At 36.3% G+C, this 18,643-nt stretch overlaps 2 protein-coding genes across 2 annotated transcripts; one reads left to right on the forward strand and one right to left on the reverse strand.

Moving 5' to 3' along the window:
* The first annotated feature begins 2,247 nt into the window (after positions 1-2,247).
* Positions 2,248-4,397, forward strand: LOC114718431 (pentatricopeptide repeat-containing protein At4g14050, mitochondrial). The gene has a single exon (XM_028903735.1). The coding sequence runs from the start codon at positions 2,330-2,332 to the stop codon at positions 4,160-4,162; it is 1,833 nt and encodes a 610-aa protein (XP_028759568.1). The 5' UTR covers positions 2,248-2,329; the 3' UTR covers positions 4,163-4,397.
* A 603-nt stretch (positions 4,398-5,000) lies between these two features.
* On the reverse strand, positions 5,001-17,664 carry LOC114718556 (probable acyl-activating enzyme 16, chloroplastic). Its single transcript, XM_028903911.1, has 19 exons — positions 17,578-17,664; positions 16,952-17,068; positions 15,415-15,606; positions 14,544-14,658; positions 13,880-13,967; positions 13,474-13,685; positions 13,057-13,175; positions 11,586-11,735; positions 11,308-11,375; positions 10,396-10,501; positions 9,342-9,500; positions 8,925-8,978; positions 8,765-8,845; positions 7,802-7,939; positions 6,603-6,762; positions 6,033-6,112; positions 5,756-5,901; positions 5,395-5,452; positions 5,001-5,307 (listed from the first exon to the last, which is right to left on the reverse strand). The coding sequence occupies exons 1-19, from the start codon at positions 17,662-17,664 to the stop codon at positions 5,215-5,217; spliced, it is 2,223 nt and encodes a 740-aa protein (XP_028759744.1). The 3' UTR covers positions 5,001-5,214.
* Between the last annotated feature and the right edge of the window lie 979 nt (positions 17,665-18,643).

Here is an 18,643-nt window from a genome sequence, read left to right on the forward strand (position 1 = left end):
TAGTTTAAAATCTTGATATTTATTTGTGATCATATAAGAAGGAATCTGGGCATATACTTTTCTGTGCATTTCTCCATTCTGCCTCCTTGCTTACAATTTTCCCTATTAATAAAGAGGGATTAGAAGAATAAGAATTGTAGAAGGTAACGTGCAGAAACAATGCACTATATTCATTCCATATTCATAGAATTGAATTTTTTTTTTAAAAAAAAATGAATAGTGTGTCTGTGAGTGCAGCTTGTCAAACGACGAAGAAGGGATAGGGATTGGCACAAAATATAAGTCTAGTTTAGTTAGTGATTGGTCTTGTAAAAATGATTGCTTTTCATTATGACTCATGATTTTGTGAATAACATATGGAAGCTAGGTGATTAGGACCTAATTCCTTTAAAGGCGATCATAGCTATCCCATCACATCCACCTAAGCTCTCTCACTGCGGCCACGTGTTTAGGCTGCCCAACAAAGAAGAGCTACTACGAGACAGATTGAGGAAACGCCAATCTCTGAAAGGAACCCGTGTCTTTTGTCTTCAATGAGAGGGGAGCACAGACACGTAAAAGATATACATGCCCGTATCATTTGTGGCCATTCTTAGTTACTAAAATGGATGCTCCAGCCGACAATACTTCGTCTAATGAATAGGAAGCATATGACTCACAGTATCACAAATTCAAATCTTGCTACTGATATAAAAAAAAATCTGTAATTACTTTTTAAATGCTAAACTTGAAGATATATTCTAACTCTTGATAAATTTTTAAGACCCGACGCACTTTTCTGCACCAAATAAAAGATGGATGCTCCGCATGTTGAAACTGTGCGCTGTCTTCATGTCCTCCGCAACATATTTTCTGATTAATATTGTGTCATGAACAGTAAAAAAAAGGTTAGACATCCTCGGCATTAATTACCAAAAACTAAACTTGAATATATTCTAACTCTCTGATAAATTTTTAAGACCCGACTACTTTTCTGCACCAAATAAAAGATGGATGCTCCGCAGAAACTGTGCGCTGTCTTCATGTCCTCCGCAACATATTTTCTGATTAATATTGTGTCATGAACAGTAAAAAAGAGGTTAGACATCCTCGGCATTAATTACCAAAAACCAGACATTAATGTTACATGCTCCGGACTAATAACACGACACCAGAACTTCACTTATAAGTTGGACAGCCATCAACTGCATTGATGAGATTTGACGCAAAAAAAAAAAACCTATTAATTGAAAACTAGAAATAACGCGGATCCTTCGTGGCATGCGAAGACTCATCATTGATTGCCCGGACAGCTCATATCATATCTTGGACTATCAGAATCATCATTAAAAAAACATCATCCCCTTTCATTAAATAATCATCATTCCGCTTAATCCGCCGTGCAATGACCTGCGTTGATTAGCTGTTTTTAGGAAAAATTTATTACTCCAATTCTAAATATAAAACCCATTTTGTAATGTAGTGCTACCTCCAGTTCTAGTTATAAGAGCTAGTTAACTAATTTGAAGAGATTAAAAAAATATGTTAAGTTAGTTATTTGTAATAAATAGGTGTTGTCTTTTCTAAAATATCCTTGCTAATCAAGTGTATTGGCTAGAACTACCATTGTTAGAAAGATTATCTTGAAAAAAATTCATAAATATGAGAGATAAAGTAAATTGGAGTAAACGTCAAACAAGGTTTTATATTAAGGACCGGAAGTAGTATAATTTATACTACAAAATGAGTAATTACACTATAAAATGAATCCTATATTTAGAATCGAAAGAGTATTTCATAAAATTAAGACTATCTATATAAAACCAATAAATTATAAAATACTATCTTCAATCCTTAATATAAAAATTAATTTAATATTTAATTTTATTCTAAATATAAGACCTCAAATTACTGTATCTCTTATATCTATTATTTTTGTGAAAATAATCTTTGTAATAATTATATATGTTAAATATTTTATTAAATTCACAAGCATCATGGTCATGCAGACTATTTAGCCAAGAATACTAATGGTAACAACCGAGAATTGTATACATTCATAATGGTAATTCTAATGCAGACTATTTACAGTTAGCGCATTAAGGGTCCATTGAGAAATAAGCCCAGGCCCATACAGGGGTTGAGGCTTTGGTTTTCAAAGCCACGTTGGGTCTTCACTTCCCTCTGTTGTTTGTGATTTCCCCATTCCTTGTTAAAAGGGGCAAAAAAAAAAAAACAGAGAGAGAGAGAGAGAAGAGAAGCAAGAAAGAAGCTTTCATCGCGCGGGCGCTCTGACGCTCTCTTCTTCTGCTAGCGGCTGGAGGCGTCCTTGCTTCAAGTCTGGGGATGAATGCCTATCTCTCAGTACGTGCTCCAACTCCAACTATCTTCCGCGCGCCGCAACCCATCCCTCGCCAAGAAACTGCATGCTCAAATCTTGAAATCTGGCCTTCTTCTACACGAGCCTTTACCAAACACTCTTCTCGATTCCTACGGCAAATGCGGTCTTGTTCAAGATGCCCTTCAACTGTTCGAAGAAATGCCTCACAGAGATCGTGTCTCGTGGGCATCGCTTCTCACTGCTTGCAACCTATCCAACAACCCCCGCAAAGCACTCTCTGTCTCTTGCTCAATTCTGAAGGATGATAAGTTGCAACCTGACCATTTTGTGTTTGCCAGCCTCGTCAAGGCTTGTACTAATTCCGGTGCTGTTAGGCAAGGTAAACAAGTGCATGCTCGCTTTTTGTTGTCGCCCTTTCGGGAAGATGATGTTGTGAAGTCATCATTGGTTGACATGTATGCCAAATGCGAGTTGCCTGATCATGCACGTTCCGTGTTTGATTCAATTTCTTCGTTAAATTTGGTTGCTTGGACAGCTATGATATATGGATATGCTCGGAATGGACGACAATCAAATGCTATTGAACTGTTTCATAGAGTACCGCGTAAGAACTTGCCTTCTTGGACAGCTTTGATTTCTGGGTTGATACAGAGTGGTAATGAAGTTGATGGGCTCTGCTTCTTCATTGAAATGAGAAAAGATGGGATTGATATAGTAGACCCATTGATTCTTTCAAGCGTCATCGGTGCTTGTGCCAATGTAGCTATTTTGGAGCTTGGAAAACAGATACATGGTCTGGTTATAACTCTTGGATATGAATCTTGCTTATTCATAAGCAACGCGCTTATAGATATGTATGCCAAATGTAGCGACCTTTTAGCAGCGAAAGACATCTTCTATAAATTGTGCAGGAAGGACGTCGTTTCCTGGACTTCAATCATTGTCGGCGCTGCTCAAAATGGTCAAGTTGAGGAGGTACTGACTTTGTATGATGAAATGGTTTTGGCTGGGATTAAACCGAATGAAGTCACCTTCGTTGGACTGATTTATGCATGCGGTAATGTCGGTCTGGTTGACAAGGGCCGTGCTTTGTTTAGATCCATGGTTGAAGATCACAATATCACCCCCTCTTTGAAGCACTATACTTGCTTGCTTGATCTTTTTAGTCGATCTGGCTACCTCGAAGAAGCAGAAAATCTAATCAAAACAATGCCATTCAAGCCTGATGAACCTACTTGGGCTGCATTACTTAGTGCTTGCAAGTCTCATGGTGAAACGCAGATGGCAATAAGGATTGCTGATCATTTATCAAATGTAAAATTAGAAGATCCCTCCACCTATATATTGCTCTCTAATATCTATGCGGGAGCTGGCATGTGGGAAAATGTGTCAAAAGTGAGAAGGTTAATGGCAATGATGGAAGTTAAGAAGGAACCAGGTTACAGTTCCATTGATTTGGGAAGGGAAAGCCATGTGTTTTACGCTGGAGAGACATGTCATCCCATGAAGGATGAGATCCTATGTTTAATGAGAAAGATGGATGCAGAGATGAGAAGAAGAGGTTATGTCCCAGATATTAGTTCTGTCTTACACGACATGGATCAGCAAGAGAAAGAGAGACAGCTTTTCTGGCATAGTGAGCGGTTGGCTGTGGCTTATGGCCTTCTCAAGGCTGTTCCGCGGACAATTATACGCGTAGTGAAAAATCTTCGTGTTTGTGGAGACTGCCATACTGTTTTGAAATTTATCAGCTCTATTGCAAACAGAGAGATTTATGTTCGAGATGCCAAGAGATATCATCACTTCAAAGATGGAAAATGTTCGTGCAATGACTTCTGGTGACTTCAAAAGCCTGACCGAAAATCTTAGTAATAAAGAATGGAAATATAACGTTACATGAGATATTATTATTAATTTGTAAATTAGGAAGTAAAAAATAAACAAAAGAATTATAAATGATTTAATTAGTTTTATTTTCGATTCAATTGTATGTCCGTTAGATTCATATTATCTATCTTTTATTAATTATATTTCTATTTTTATGTATCTTATCGTATGAAGATTTATCTTTTGAGTTCCTTCTCTTTCCTCCTCTGTATCTCTAACTCCCCACCTTTCTTCTATATCTCCGTTCTCTTTCTTCCATTCCTCCCCCATTTTATTATTCTACAGTTTTAGAAAGTTTTTGGGTGAAAACAAAAATTTTACTGCCGAAAGGTGTTTTTTTAAAAGCATTTCTATGGTTTTCCAAGCATCTTTTAGATATGTTGATTAAATTGCATCAATTCATCAATTCAATAATGTTTTGGAATGCGCCCTTTTCAAAACTTGAATTTCGTCATATAGCATATGGAAGCTTCCCATTCTAGCTTCTTAAGCATAGAGATTTTTTGGTTTGTAGCACCTAAAATCAACTAGGATGTTAGAAAATCCGAAGGCTTACTTCAACTCCCCCCGGGATGACATAATATCCACTTATTCATTAATATTGTGCATTGAATATTTTCATTTTCCTTTCAAAATTTCATTTTAGAATGAACACATTTTACCTGAGAGCATGACACGGTAATTATTCTTTTGGTTATACCAGTGCTTAATCCATTAATCCCTAAAATAGCCCCAGGTGACTAGTAACGTGATCATTACATGTATTTGTAATAAAACGATTTTTGCAGGCTTATTGCATTGTAATGTCTGTCTGTTCTTTATTATTACTCGTATTTTTAAAATAAGTATTCATCTCGGTTCTGGATAGTTGCTTCAAAACAATTACACAAATCAGGCTAAATTTCAATGTGGGGAACAATCTTTTTATTTTTTTAGGAGAATACAGTATACAGAGAACACGGTCATGACTCTCCCGTGCCGGTATGATACTATTCCCAGCAGCTAGTTTACTTGTACATATCGTCTATTTGCTCCCTGTATTGCGCCACAACTTTGTCCCTTCGAACTTTCATAGTGGGAGTCATAAGGCCATTATCAATCTGTTAGCAAAGCCAAAAGATTAGCCAAATAAGTTACTTTTACGACTTGAATATCATTAAGTTGCTGCCGTGGAGTTCAAATCTAACCGTGAAAGGCTCATCTATAAGAAGGATAGGTCCAATTTGGAATGGAAAATTTGATGTCCTGCATGAGAAGTAAGAAAGTAAGATAAGGGAAGAAGACCCTCTGGCATTTGATATGTTCCCTTTTCATAGGCACCACTTCTCACATAAAAAGTACCGAAAACATTCAAATAACTTGAGGGCCTGATAGATAGGATCGGTTATAATCAGTGACACCCCTAAATCAAATTGTCCAGCTATCAGTTCCACTCTCAACATTCAAGTAAGCTAATTAGCGCACCAACAAATACCATACAGATCGATTTATCTACGGCATAATTTTCTTGTCATTCCATGTAACATGCAGAAGCAAGGTGAGTCTTACCAGGTCTTTAGTTCTTTATATATCAGGCCGGTTGCTTTTTCCTTACTGACATCAGAACTGTTGGGATCTGTAATTGACAAGTTCCTTGCTGTTTTCACAATTTCTTCCTTGTTAGGAACGATCACAGCTCCTAGACGTCGCTTATCCTTTTGTCACAGATACCAATCAATATGTAAAATTATTATATTGCATATAATACAAAAATCTAAGACAGGCAGTTGGTGTGAATGGCTTGAGCTGGAAAAGTTAAGAGATATTATGGGAAAATTAAGTTCACCTGGCCAACAACAATAATATGTTGAATTAAACTACTCCTCATGGCAGCTTCTTCAAGTTCTACTGGCTCAACATTTTCTCCTTTTCATATCCAAGCAAGTAGTTAGGGATTTCGCCACTAAGGATGCAAGAATAAAAAAATAAACTCCAGAGCTACACATTATGAATATGGAAATGATTAAATGATAATTATAGCAAATCACAAATTGCATAGAGATAAAAGATTCAATCAGTAAAGTTATAGTATTGCACAGATATTTCAGCCCAAAAGGCTTTTTAACAATGCTTCGTTACATTTAAATTAGAGAATGGCTGCTCATGACTTTTAAACTTACTTCTAATAGCCTCAGCTACTTTAGATAATCAAATATTTAAATCAAGAGCTTGTAGAATAACTCCATACAGAAGTCTCGTATGAAAGAGGTGCATAACCATAAGCTACCACTTTCTGGCCATAGGAAATATACGTGCAAACCGATAAAAGGAAGTAATTTGAAAAAGTTGCAAATGACAAGCTAATTTTTGTGCAAACGGATGGATAAGCTGCATTGTTATGACATATTGGTCACACCTGTTGAAAGAACAATAGTATCTTTAGCACGGCCTTCCACAACTATCACATCTCCAGAATGACGACACCTCCCAACTGAGTGACGAGGAGCAATCCAACCCATATCACCAGTATTCAGCCATCCATCCTTATCTATGGCTTGATCTGTAGCTGAAGGATTCTAACACAACAATAAGACATGTAACTGTCACAACTCGATTCAGAAAAAAGACACAGGATGCACGTGAACTCTCTAAGTAGTGTTCCTGACAGTCCATTGAAAAGGTTGCTTTACTATTATGTTAAATATGCTGCATCTCATAAAACATCAGATCACATGCTTGGGGGCCCTTTTTGAGCCAACGCTCTAAATTTCAATTTTGGGAGATAATACAGTATTGTGGCCAAAATTAATATGCAAGCAGGATAAAGTACATTAAAACTGCTAAAATAGCCGAAATGTCCATCCCTAATTATTCTTTTCTTTGCAAGGCACAAGTAAGTAGTTAGGAGCTTTCTCAAATATCGTACAAAGATAAATTCACTAGAATCTCACCATCATCCAGCCAACGATAATGCAAAGTCAACTTGATTATAGAAGCTAAATTTTTGCAAACCAATGCCACTACAGAGGTAAGAAATTTCTCCATAACAGAATAATATCTTGTACAAACAGAACATCAGAACAATTTTCACACTCAGGAAAAGGTGCCTTTTGGTTTCTTTCCCCCCGTACATTACGCTCTACATTTCTTCACTCCCATATGTTGAGATATTTAAACTAGCGGTGGCTCAATGCCAGTCCAGAAGAAAGAACAATACAAGAGAGAATGATAGCATATTTGCCTAAAGAAAGAAAAGAAAGAAGACAAAAGAAAATGATCCATGAAACAGCAAAACTATCCAATCTCTTAGCATATCTGATAGAGACACCCCTTTGAAGAGGCATGAGACAAACATTAAAGAGGCACTAAACACCCTTCAAGATGCTCTCCAGAGGCCAGACCAATATCTTACAACATGACTGATCAGAGAATTTTTGCCACTTAATTCCTAACAAACCTTCTGTATATTGTGAAGGAAAACTGCTCCAAGGTCAAAGGACACATCCAGTTATAGACTCAAGCGAGACACTCACTCCCTCCATCCCTCTCCCTCTATTTCACATAACAATAAATATACATAGACCAAAACCATTGACATTTAAGCAAAGTAATTACCTTATAGTATCCTTTCATCACTTGTGGGCCCCTGACCTTTAATATGCCCTTTGAACCCGGTGGAAGAACTTCACCAGTTTCATAATCTACAACTTTGAATTCTGTGTGTTGAATAGGATGCCCAACAGATCCAACAACCTTCACAAGATTGTATCTGTAACATCTTAAGATACAAGAACCACTCTTTGCAGGAGTAAATATTATTAAAAATACAACCTAATTAGAATAACTCAGCTAAATCTCTAAATTCTACAGCGAGTCCTGGCCATGACTTTATATGCTATCAACAGTTTAATAGGGGTAATATTTATAAGACAAAAAGTAAAGCCTCGCAACAGGCAGCTATTGCACTTAAACAATATTATGTTGAAATATGCCTCTGCAATTTTATAGTTGTTAATACATTTTTTAGGGATAAATGCTAATGAGGGGGTTCAGCTAGTCAATCTTGATGATGAACAATCATTTTTCCCAGAAGCAAGGGGACCAAGAACCTACAGCAGATTTTCCACTAAAAAATGTAAGGATGACAAAATTGAAGTGCAAACTGTCATAGCTTTACAAGGCTGGATTAAAGATAAAAATAATTGTAATGTCAGTCTTGATTTGTGCTGTATGGGCTTCCCCCCCCCCCCCCAATCAGAGACTAAAAGAAGGAAATTAATTCGCTCGTGGATGTGGAAATGTAACTGGTCTAGTTTTTCCCAAATGTTTCCCTTTCCAAATTTGATAGGAACTTCTCCTTCACCTATTTTGGGATAGAATGAAATGGTTTAATAAATTTACTTTTCAAAGGATAAAGACAAACACCTCCACTACGTGTGTATGAAAAACAAAATTGGAAAAAATTACATAATAGTTTGAAAACTTTTGACAAACACATTTTCAAAATAGGAGCACAAAGTATGTACTTGAGATAAAATGACCCACAGCGTATTGCTATGCAGTTGGTTAGTTCCTTACATTACATCCAGGTCGTCGAGCAGCAATTACAGGAGAAGTCTCTGTTAAGCCATATCCATTCTGCACTTTCACACCAATTGCCTGCATATTATCAAGTAAAACCATAAAAGGATGCGTGAGAGAATCAACTTTATCAAGTTATACATGTTAAGCATCAAACCTCAAAAAATCTATCGACATGCAAGGGCAAACTACCGCCACCACTTACTCCAGCCTGCACATTACCAGAAAGTTTTCCTGGTCAAAAGCGATCCATTTTTTAAATCATTAATAATGGCATGTTATGGCACACAGCATAGATGAACATTATATTTTGTATTGGAAAAACAGAAAGAAAACAGAAACATGTATTTTTCTTGTTCAATTTTCAAGCTTCCTTCTATACTCTAGAAAATACGGAATGCAAGGAACCATGCCCCAACAAAAAGTATCTTACAATGTAGAGACAGCATGTTACTCCACCAAATTAAGCACCAATGGCAGGGAAGTTCAATGAAAGTTTAAAAGACAAACAATGAACTAAAAGTATATGTATACCATGGTTTTATCTACAAAATGAATAAGAATATTACAAGACCTTTGTTATTCCAATAGCTGAATGGATTTTGCTGTAGACAAGTTTCTTCGCCAGCAAATGAACTGGAAGTAATATTATGGCAATGATTCTTGCCCATAACCAATCCACTATTGAATAGACATAGGAAGGCTGATTCTGATGCTTTGTCAGGCATTTCCCCTACAAGTAAAATTGAAATTTGTTAAAAGCAATATCAATGGCCAAAATCAGGCAAAATTGTGGAGAAAAAAATAATAAAGAAATTCACTGCCTATAAAATAAAAAACAACATTTACATGTTTTTACAAGTTGATGAAATTGTGCTAACTATAAAACTTAAAAATATTTAGCATATACTGGTCTACCACATGGACATGTGCTACTTTTTACAAATGTGCTCACTAGATGATTAAATGTGGTCCATCATAGACTGATTAAATGGTTAAGAATGGCATCAATCAAGACTATTGATACATGCACTGAGATCAAATTCAGCTACATCACCATGAGCTGAAACTTAAGGTCTACATGAACTTGAAAATATAGGAAGCTCCAATTTAAAGAATTTTTTTTTTTTAAAATACAAGTTCAGTTTTTTTATTATAACTTAATTCCCAAGTTTATGAAGAAGGAAAAGTTTAGGAAGTCCTAATTGACTCATGGCACAGCCTCAAAAGGAAAGAGATATACTGTAACTTCTCAGCCAAGATGTAGCACTAAGCATGGATAAACCCCCAGAAAGAAAAGACCATCAAATCTATGGAGCTTCTAAATCAATGATTGAGTACTAAACTGGAAGGAACCAGAGAAGAAAATCCACAGCAAATATGCAAGCAATTTGGTTCGGCAGTATGGAATGGTAGATAAACACGTAATAGCAGCATGTACCCAGAAACTTTGATCCTTATGAAGATTTGATTACTAAAGCAAAGGAAAAACTTAGGTGGTGATACATTAATAGATTTCATCCAAAATGTAAAATGAGTCATTAGGGCTGGCAATAAGATTGTTGAAAGAAGTTCATCGGATCATGCTAAAACTTCTGAAACTAATCAAAAATGTACCATGAACAGACCTCATAAATCCTTTTACACTCCATGTACGCCAAGCTGACCCTTATGAAAGTCAGTGCAACAAGCTTTCTCAGAAGAGAACTAGTAGATATCTGCTTCTGGATATTACTACAGAAGATACAACAGAAGTTTTTTTTAAAAAAAAAAAAAGAAAAGAAAGATAAAAGTGCAATCAATAACATTAAAACCCATAATCTTCCCGAGAGAAATCCAAGATATGATTCAGCTGATCAGGACTCTGGCATCATCATCAACAAAGATATCTTCAGAGTGACAAAGTATTTTTAGCATCAAAGTTTGAACTAAGTAAAATTAAGTATTACATGTCAAAATGCAACGTGAGTTAATAGACCTCAACTTCAAGAAGAAATCCACTACAATTTTCAACTCATTTACAAGAACAAAAACAGCCTCAAAATGACATGAAGTGTAGTGAATTACATGAAAAGTCAACTTAAAATCTCATACATTTTTTAAATTATTTCTTACAAAAAAAAAAAATGGCACACCCAGAGTCAGGTTATATTACCAAGACAAATTTAATTAAACATGAAAAGGTTACAGGATAACAATCATAATTGATCACAAAGAACTGTAAATCCTTGACGATTGGTAAAAGAATTAAAAACCTTCTTAATAGAAAGAGAAGCTGGATGTTCTTTGGCGTGTGGGTCAACTCAAGTTATGTACCGTCTATAACAGAAGTTACTGAGACAGATGAGGAACATTGAGCAGGAAGATTCAGAATCTTCCTCCCACTTTTAACTCAGCCAAGGCCAAAATTACAAAAAATGTTCTTGCAAAATGCACCACGTTTCACTTAAAAAATTCTTTAAAAAACTTTTCTGGGCAACATCAATGCAGTTTATAAACATCGTCATATGCGCATTGATACAACTGGAAAATGGTTTTACCTGTATAATGTTTCATAAACTAACGGAACAGAGATCAAGTAATGTGGTTGATAATGTCCCAAATCATCCTGGGACCAAAAAGGAAGATATGAATACATACATTGTTCTTTATCACAAATAACCAAGTTAATCAACTAAGTAGTACATATAATCTTCAAAAGAAAATTTTATTAAAAGGAAACATCACTAAAGCTATTCTAATTTTCTTCTTCAAGTCATATTAGAGGTGCATCGAAAGCCACTTTTCACATTCATAAAACACATTAAAATGAAAGTACCTTTAGGTTTCTCACAGTTGAGTATACTTGCTCAGTTCCATGTGAGAAAATGAAATACTCACAAGCCCTTTCGTATGCATGCCAAGGTGGCAGCATGCTTAGAAATCTATCCCCAGGTTCAGCAGGTACTACATCCCACAAGTTTTTGATCTAGAAATTTATACATGATAGTGTCAATGGTATGCTAAAACCAAAGAAATATTTTCAAACTTAAGTAAATTGAAACATGTAAAGGGATTTAAAAAAATAGAATAAAAAAGTAAGCCACTAGGCAATAAGTTTCTGAAAGCCAAGCAAATGAGAGGCGAATCAGATGATCAAGAACTATGGTTACTCATCCCAAGAACCATAAAAAAAAAATAGAGAAAGAAAAAAAAGAAAAAGATGAAGAAAGCATGAGCTTCTAAGAAAACATTACATCTTACAAGGATTGAATTTCCAGAAGAAGTCTCAAAGAGGAGGTAAGAAATAAATACTTAAGAGAGAAAACATAAGGGCCTTTTCAGTTTTTTCAAATATTTTTTTACATAATTCAAGTCTTAGCATATAAAAAATATACATCTACAAACAATAAGATGCTCTAAGAAACTTAATCTACAGAAACTTTTCTACAAAATGGAGCTTAGAAAAAAAGAAGGAACAGTCACATCTTTCCCCTGATGCGCCTTGTCTTTTATTTTTCTACTTTCAAGACCAAAGGGCACTTGTTCGGCCATCAAACCATATGCTTGCTATATTTAGAGGGATCTTGTTGGAGATCTTGGTGAATATTAATTTTTCCTCACAACCTTCTTCCACGATGTCTTGTGACTCTAAAACAACCATTTCTTCTCCTGCTAGAGGATTTAGGAACGGTAAAGAGGGAAGGTTGCTATAATATTTCCCTTGATTGGAATAATCAGGTGTTGTTTACAAGACAAAATGTTAATTTCAAGACAAATATCAGCTGCTGCCACTGACAGGACAGAACCATCTCCTACATCTCCAAGAAAATTCACCCCAAGAGTTTGGATATATTTGCTTTGTAATTTCCAGAGGAGAAAAATCAATGTTGGGAAATTAGACTTATGGCCTCACTTATTGGGCACTCTGCAGCTAAAGAGCGGTACAACTGTTACTGTCCACCAACAAGGAAGATGCTTCTGAGAACAAATGAAACTTTCAATTTCGTGAGTAAGAAGAGATGTTCCTTTCAATGCCGCCATCTCTTCAAGGATGTAAGGCATAGATGGGGTAACATTTTTCTCAAGTGAGGGGAGGAATACAGTACACAAGGGCAGAAGAACAAACAATGTGGAAAAGGTTTGTTATTTTTTTCATGTACCAGCCAAGAAGTAAATAGATCTTGGGCAGACACTACCTAGTGACTGTAAAAAGTCATTCCCGGAATCAGTTCTTGAAACATAATGAATACAACCCAGTTTGAAGTACCATTGGTACAATAAACTAGATAGAAGATTCACTATCAAACCTGATGCAGAAGATTCCCATGAGTAAGCATAACACCTTTTGGATTTCCAGTAGTTCCACTTGTGTATAAAAGAGCAGCAATGTCATCAGAGTCGATTGCTTCATACACATAGCGTTGCTCTGCAATCAGAATAGAACGTTATGAACTTGCACAGCACCTGTTCACTGTTCGTTTAATGACAGAGGATAAAACTAACATTAAGCACAATTATGTCAATATAACTCAAAATCAATTTTCTTTTCCACAGATTCCACGAATAATTTAACACGCCATCAATGAGGGAAGAACACAAATACTGCTAAAATCTCTAATGCAATTGACTGGTACTTTCCAGTAAGGAAATTTCCAAGGTTTGGAGTATTGTCCTTCAGTAAACATATAAAATCTGAGTTCAAGGAAAACAAACAGTAGACTTACCAGAATCATGTGATTCTAACAAGGCCTTGCGACTTTGTTGCCCCAAATCCATGACCTCCACGAAATTAAAGACAGGAAGCTGCTTGCTCTTGTTACCAAGTAATTGTGATTTATCTCCCCAAAGTAGAATAAGAAATCTCATGGAAGTCTTAGAATAGAATGTCTCTGCCATCCGATTAAACATTTCAGGATTGTCCACGGCAAGTGCAACACTGGGTAACAATAGCAGAAGTTGAGTGCTCAAGAATAAAGATCAATTCAAGTATATATAGTTCGTAATAAGCATAAAAATTTAATATTATAAAGATGAGACTGAAATATATAATGCACATCGAGGCTTCATGTAATCATGAATTTGCAAGTTCACAACAGATATACATTTCGCATGAAAAAATACTAATCAAACCTTTCGGAGTGATTGTATATTTGCAATAGCTCTTCAACCGATGATCTTGAACCCCTTACCACATTGATTGCTCCACTTGCCATCATGCCTAGACTAAATATAGCATGGATGTGATTCATGATTAAGCACAAAAACATACAAACAGATATATGTGCATGGGTAAGAGTTAGCTTTCAGAATATGATTTTCCTGATAAGAAAGGAAGAGAGTTGAGCATATTATATAGATAGGAGACAATGTTAACTATTTTCATCATCTGTACATGTAATCATGAGTAAAGCTCCTTACATAAATCCTAAACAACCCCCCCCCCAAAAAAAAAAAAAACTCCCGGGAAAAATAAATAAGCAAGCAAAAAGGGGGAAGAAAGAAATCAAAGAATTGACAACGTCTAAACATATGGTAACTTCATTAGCGAAAAAGGGTAACTTCTACAGTGTTTAATAACTGAAATTGACTAGTATATTTGAAACCTTCAAAGCAACTACTGTGTTGTTAAACGATTACTACCGCGTTTTATTAAAGTTTCTTGATTTGAAAACTTGTAAACTTTGTCATGCATAAAACCTGTCCAGGTTGCAATTTCCAGAAATTAATAAACTGACTCTGGATGAACCTTAATTATTTATGCAAGAAGAGTCATGGAGATCATGATTATGTATACCTTGATCTGCTACAAGCCACCTACAAGAATTATCAGCAAAAAGTGCAATCTTCTCATCTGGCCTGACTCCAATCACTCTCAAGCCTTCAGCAAAATCCAAAATCGACTGCTCCAACTGAAATTTTTTTGTGAAAGAAAGCATAAGCAAGCTATAACGAATTAATAAGTCAATTTATCTTTTGATAAGCATTGATTTCCGTAATATATTGAACTATGAAGTTCCAGAACCTTAACATGTCACATTGAACATATCAGAAGCGGATACCATTACAGAAATCCTACTCCTGAGTTGGGCACGTAGACATACGATTCAGAAAAAGCATAACAACAATAAATGCTAATCGAGTAGCATTCTAACACTTCGCCAACATAATTAGAAACCAGAAAATTTTAGATCAGAGGTGAGAGAAGTAAATCAAAACAGAAGAGTGTTGAAGCATGAGAGAAAAGAGAAAAGAGAAAAGTAAAACTGTTAGATCTTTCATGAATGGCAAAAAACACGACATCAACTCAATTAACATTTCAAGTGTTTATTGGACTAATAGGTGAATATTTCATCCTATCCATTCATGCAATGTCCAATAATCAGATTTTAATTTCTCGCCTCTCAGAAAAATCCTGTCAAACACATATAGCTTTTGAGATGCTGCTTCAAATCTCCATGAACTTGCCTCATAGATATATGTTTTAGGATGTTGTCATTGGGCAAACTCAGTGACCGCTTTTTAAAAACTTCAGAATAGGAATTAACTATTTGCTATCAGACTGTGGAAATTGCACTAAAACATATTGCATTCCACGACTTGTTGGGTGCAATTTCCCCCCAAAAAAAATGAAGAGCGACTAACACCAACAATTGAAGTAAAAAGACCTGTTTATATGTTATAGTTGAAGGTGGATCATGGTATGGGTCCACCAGGGCTACCCGATCCCCATACTTCTCCGCTGAAGATCTCCAAATGTCAGGAACAGCTCTCCACTCATCTGGGGCCAGAGCACCATTACCAGAAAGTAACGAGCTTTCAAGAAAAGGGGGAAACTTTCTTATCTGCTTTTTCTCTGTCTGCAAGCAAAAGTTTGCGGATGGAAGAATATAAGTCAGAAAATATTATAACAATAATAACATGTCAGTCATGTTTGTCAAGTTTGTTCGACACAAAGAAATTTGCCGTTAGTAACCATTCCTTTTTCTATTTTGTCTTGAAAACTGTGATTGACTAATCATGAAACTGCGAAGATCATCCTTCAAAACAAGGACCAAGCCAATTGCTAAGTGTAAAAGTTATTTTTTGATCTAGATCAATGAAATCATAAGGCCTTTCAAACATATCGCTCAATTTCATTTACTTCAGCTCGCATATTTCCTTCACAAGGTTCTTCTTCGTATTTTAAAAATACATGTTACTTAATACTTAATAGAATGCATTCAACCAGATATGCCAATATGACCAATAACAATGACAATAATCAGCTCTATCTCATAAAATGAGGTTGGGTGTAAGGATCACATGATGTCATCAGGCTCTATCAACAACTAAAATTTAACCAAATAGGTATATCACTTTGACCAACCTCAAAATTTAAAATCATGCAGCCAAAAAATAAAACTGATCATGACAACACGAGAAATACAATTTCCTCTTTAGCTTCCAAGTTCATTCTTTTGAGAAGGCTCTGCCAAGCAGAATTTGTAGGTGCGAGGAGCAAGTAAAATTGGATTTTTGGTCAAAGACAAAGCCTTTTTTTGGTAACGAAGTTAAACATACACTTTTTTTTTTTGGTTTTAAAGACATTAAGAGAAGAAACAAATTGTGAAAAAAAGTTGGCTGCCACGTATGAGCATTGTTGACCAACTGGACAGCTGACCACAATTTGAGGCTGTCAAGTTTCAGACATTGTTACTATGTATTGTACTCCTCTTCTTCTTCTTCTTCTTCTTGAGCTGAGTATTTTACACTTCTTCAAATTAGTCGTTTCAAGGAAACTCGGTTATGGCTTGAGAATTTTAACAGCCACCTGGCTGATTTGAATATTCAGTTTCTTTCTTTCCAACTACATTGTTTGAAGCATGGTCATCTCACACACTTCACCCCACGTTGCCACCTAGCTCCAAGTGGCTCTTTCTCTCTTTTCAAATGTTGCTAGACGACTACGCAAACAAAATAACCATCCGTAATATTCAATGGGAAACACTACAGTACAGCAAAATCCGAAATTCATGCTCCGTATAAAGCCAGGCCGCGTTGCAAGAAAACTACCAATCCATCATAATACTGAAGAAGCACAGACAATGTCTCTTCTCTTTGGGTTCACGAAAGTCTACTGAAACATAACTCACAACCCACAAAGAAAAAAAGAAAACTGAAGCGAAACTTGTCGACGTAAGACGATAACCAAAAGAGAATTACCTCGAATTGGCAAAACACACGCAGCCGACGAACTCGGTCACCCCACCTTTCGCGCGAGAAACTTTGATTCTGCCGAATTTGAAGCGAGTGAAAAACAAGGGAAAAGCACGTCCAGCATCAGACAAAGTCCAAGAGTAGTTGTAGCTCGTCGGAACAGTCGCCATCAGATTTGCAGAAGCAGAAGAAGAAAACTTAGAGAGTTGGTTCATGAAACTTCAATTCATGAGAACGCACGAAATACCGACGCGGTAGTGCCAACAGCCAAGAACAGTGGTTAATAACAGAGACAGGTAGAGAGGGAGTCGGATAAAAGAGACAACGAGGGAGACGGGTGGGCCTGTGAAGGTAGGTGTCGCTCGTTGTCGTTTGTGAGGGCCGAAGGAGGAGGGTCTCGAACCATCCGCTGACTTTGATGGCAGCTATAATGTCGCGATTGATTGATATCTCTATCCGTAAGCCATATTCACATTGATATTCATAAACTGCGATGAATCTGCATAATGAGGATGGCGGGGACGTAATCAAGCTGATTGCTTGACGGACTTATAAACCCGTCGGGTCTTTTTGTCCTGAAACGCCATTATGAAAATGAAAAAAATATCTTAGTCGGAATAAATTTTAATTACAATGAGCAACGTCGTCGCTGCCGAAGACAGATAACCAGGAACGGCATCACAAGGGTGTCCGTTTCTGAGCCTATAATTGAATGCCATCTTTATAGCGCCGTGCATGTGAAATTGTGGTCGATCCATTAATGAAGGCAACAGATCTTAGGTGGCCTACCATACTTACTAGTTACTAATATTCAGCTCAGCATCGTGCCCTCTCGAACGACTCGCCCCTTGTCCCGAGCAATGTGTGTCTCCGACGCTGACCTGCATGGCAAACAGCTTGATCGTATCAAATGTAACTTCGGTTGAGGCTGTGTCGTGTTTGATTATGGCTTTCTTCTGGTTAATTTAGTTTGTTTGGGACTGAGGACCCCACTTCATTGGGAAAAAAAAATTGCAAAACCCAATCGTTCATGATACTTGTATTGATCATTTATCACCGACACTTTTTTTTTTTGGTTGACATTTATCACCAACACTTTGAGTGATAAATGATAACCCACCAGAGTTGAGTGACAACAAAGTGTAAAAAAAAAAAAAAGGAAAACACGCTTAAGTGATCTAAGTAATCTAGTAAAAGAAGCTAATCTCTCAAACGTTGATAAATTGGTAGTAAATAAGCAAGGCACCATGTGGATAAAAAATAAAAGCAAGTGTGGAAAATGAATAACATTATTTATGATTTATAAATAATTAATTCTATAACAAGTAAATTTTATATATTTTGCAAACATTACTAATATTAGAATATCAATTGATGATTCGTGTATCATTTATTATGATTTAGAATCTTTGCACGAAAATGGACTTATTAATTCTTTTAAAGTGTGAAATTGCAGTAAAAGTGATGAATATACGAGATTCTTTCATCAGTGAAAAGGATGACCAAAAAATAAGAGAGAGGGGAGGAGGTGAACCCAAAAGGTCCTTTTCTTTCCCTTATGAGAAGATCCCGCCGATGTAGGTCTCAATGCCTTAGACTCAACTTCTTACAAAAGCACATGCTGCTTTAAACAAAGAAACGAAAAAGTCTGCGCAGGCACATGATCACAGAGGCAACCTGCGAGGTCTGCAATAGGAC

This window comes from Neltuma alba, unplaced genomic scaffold (assembly GCF_004799145.2).
Source record: "Neltuma alba isolate B1F8T4 unplaced genomic scaffold, ASM479914v2 tig00011850_pilon, whole genome shotgun sequence".
Taxonomy (NCBI): domain Eukaryota; kingdom Viridiplantae; phylum Streptophyta; class Magnoliopsida; order Fabales; family Fabaceae; genus Neltuma; species Neltuma alba.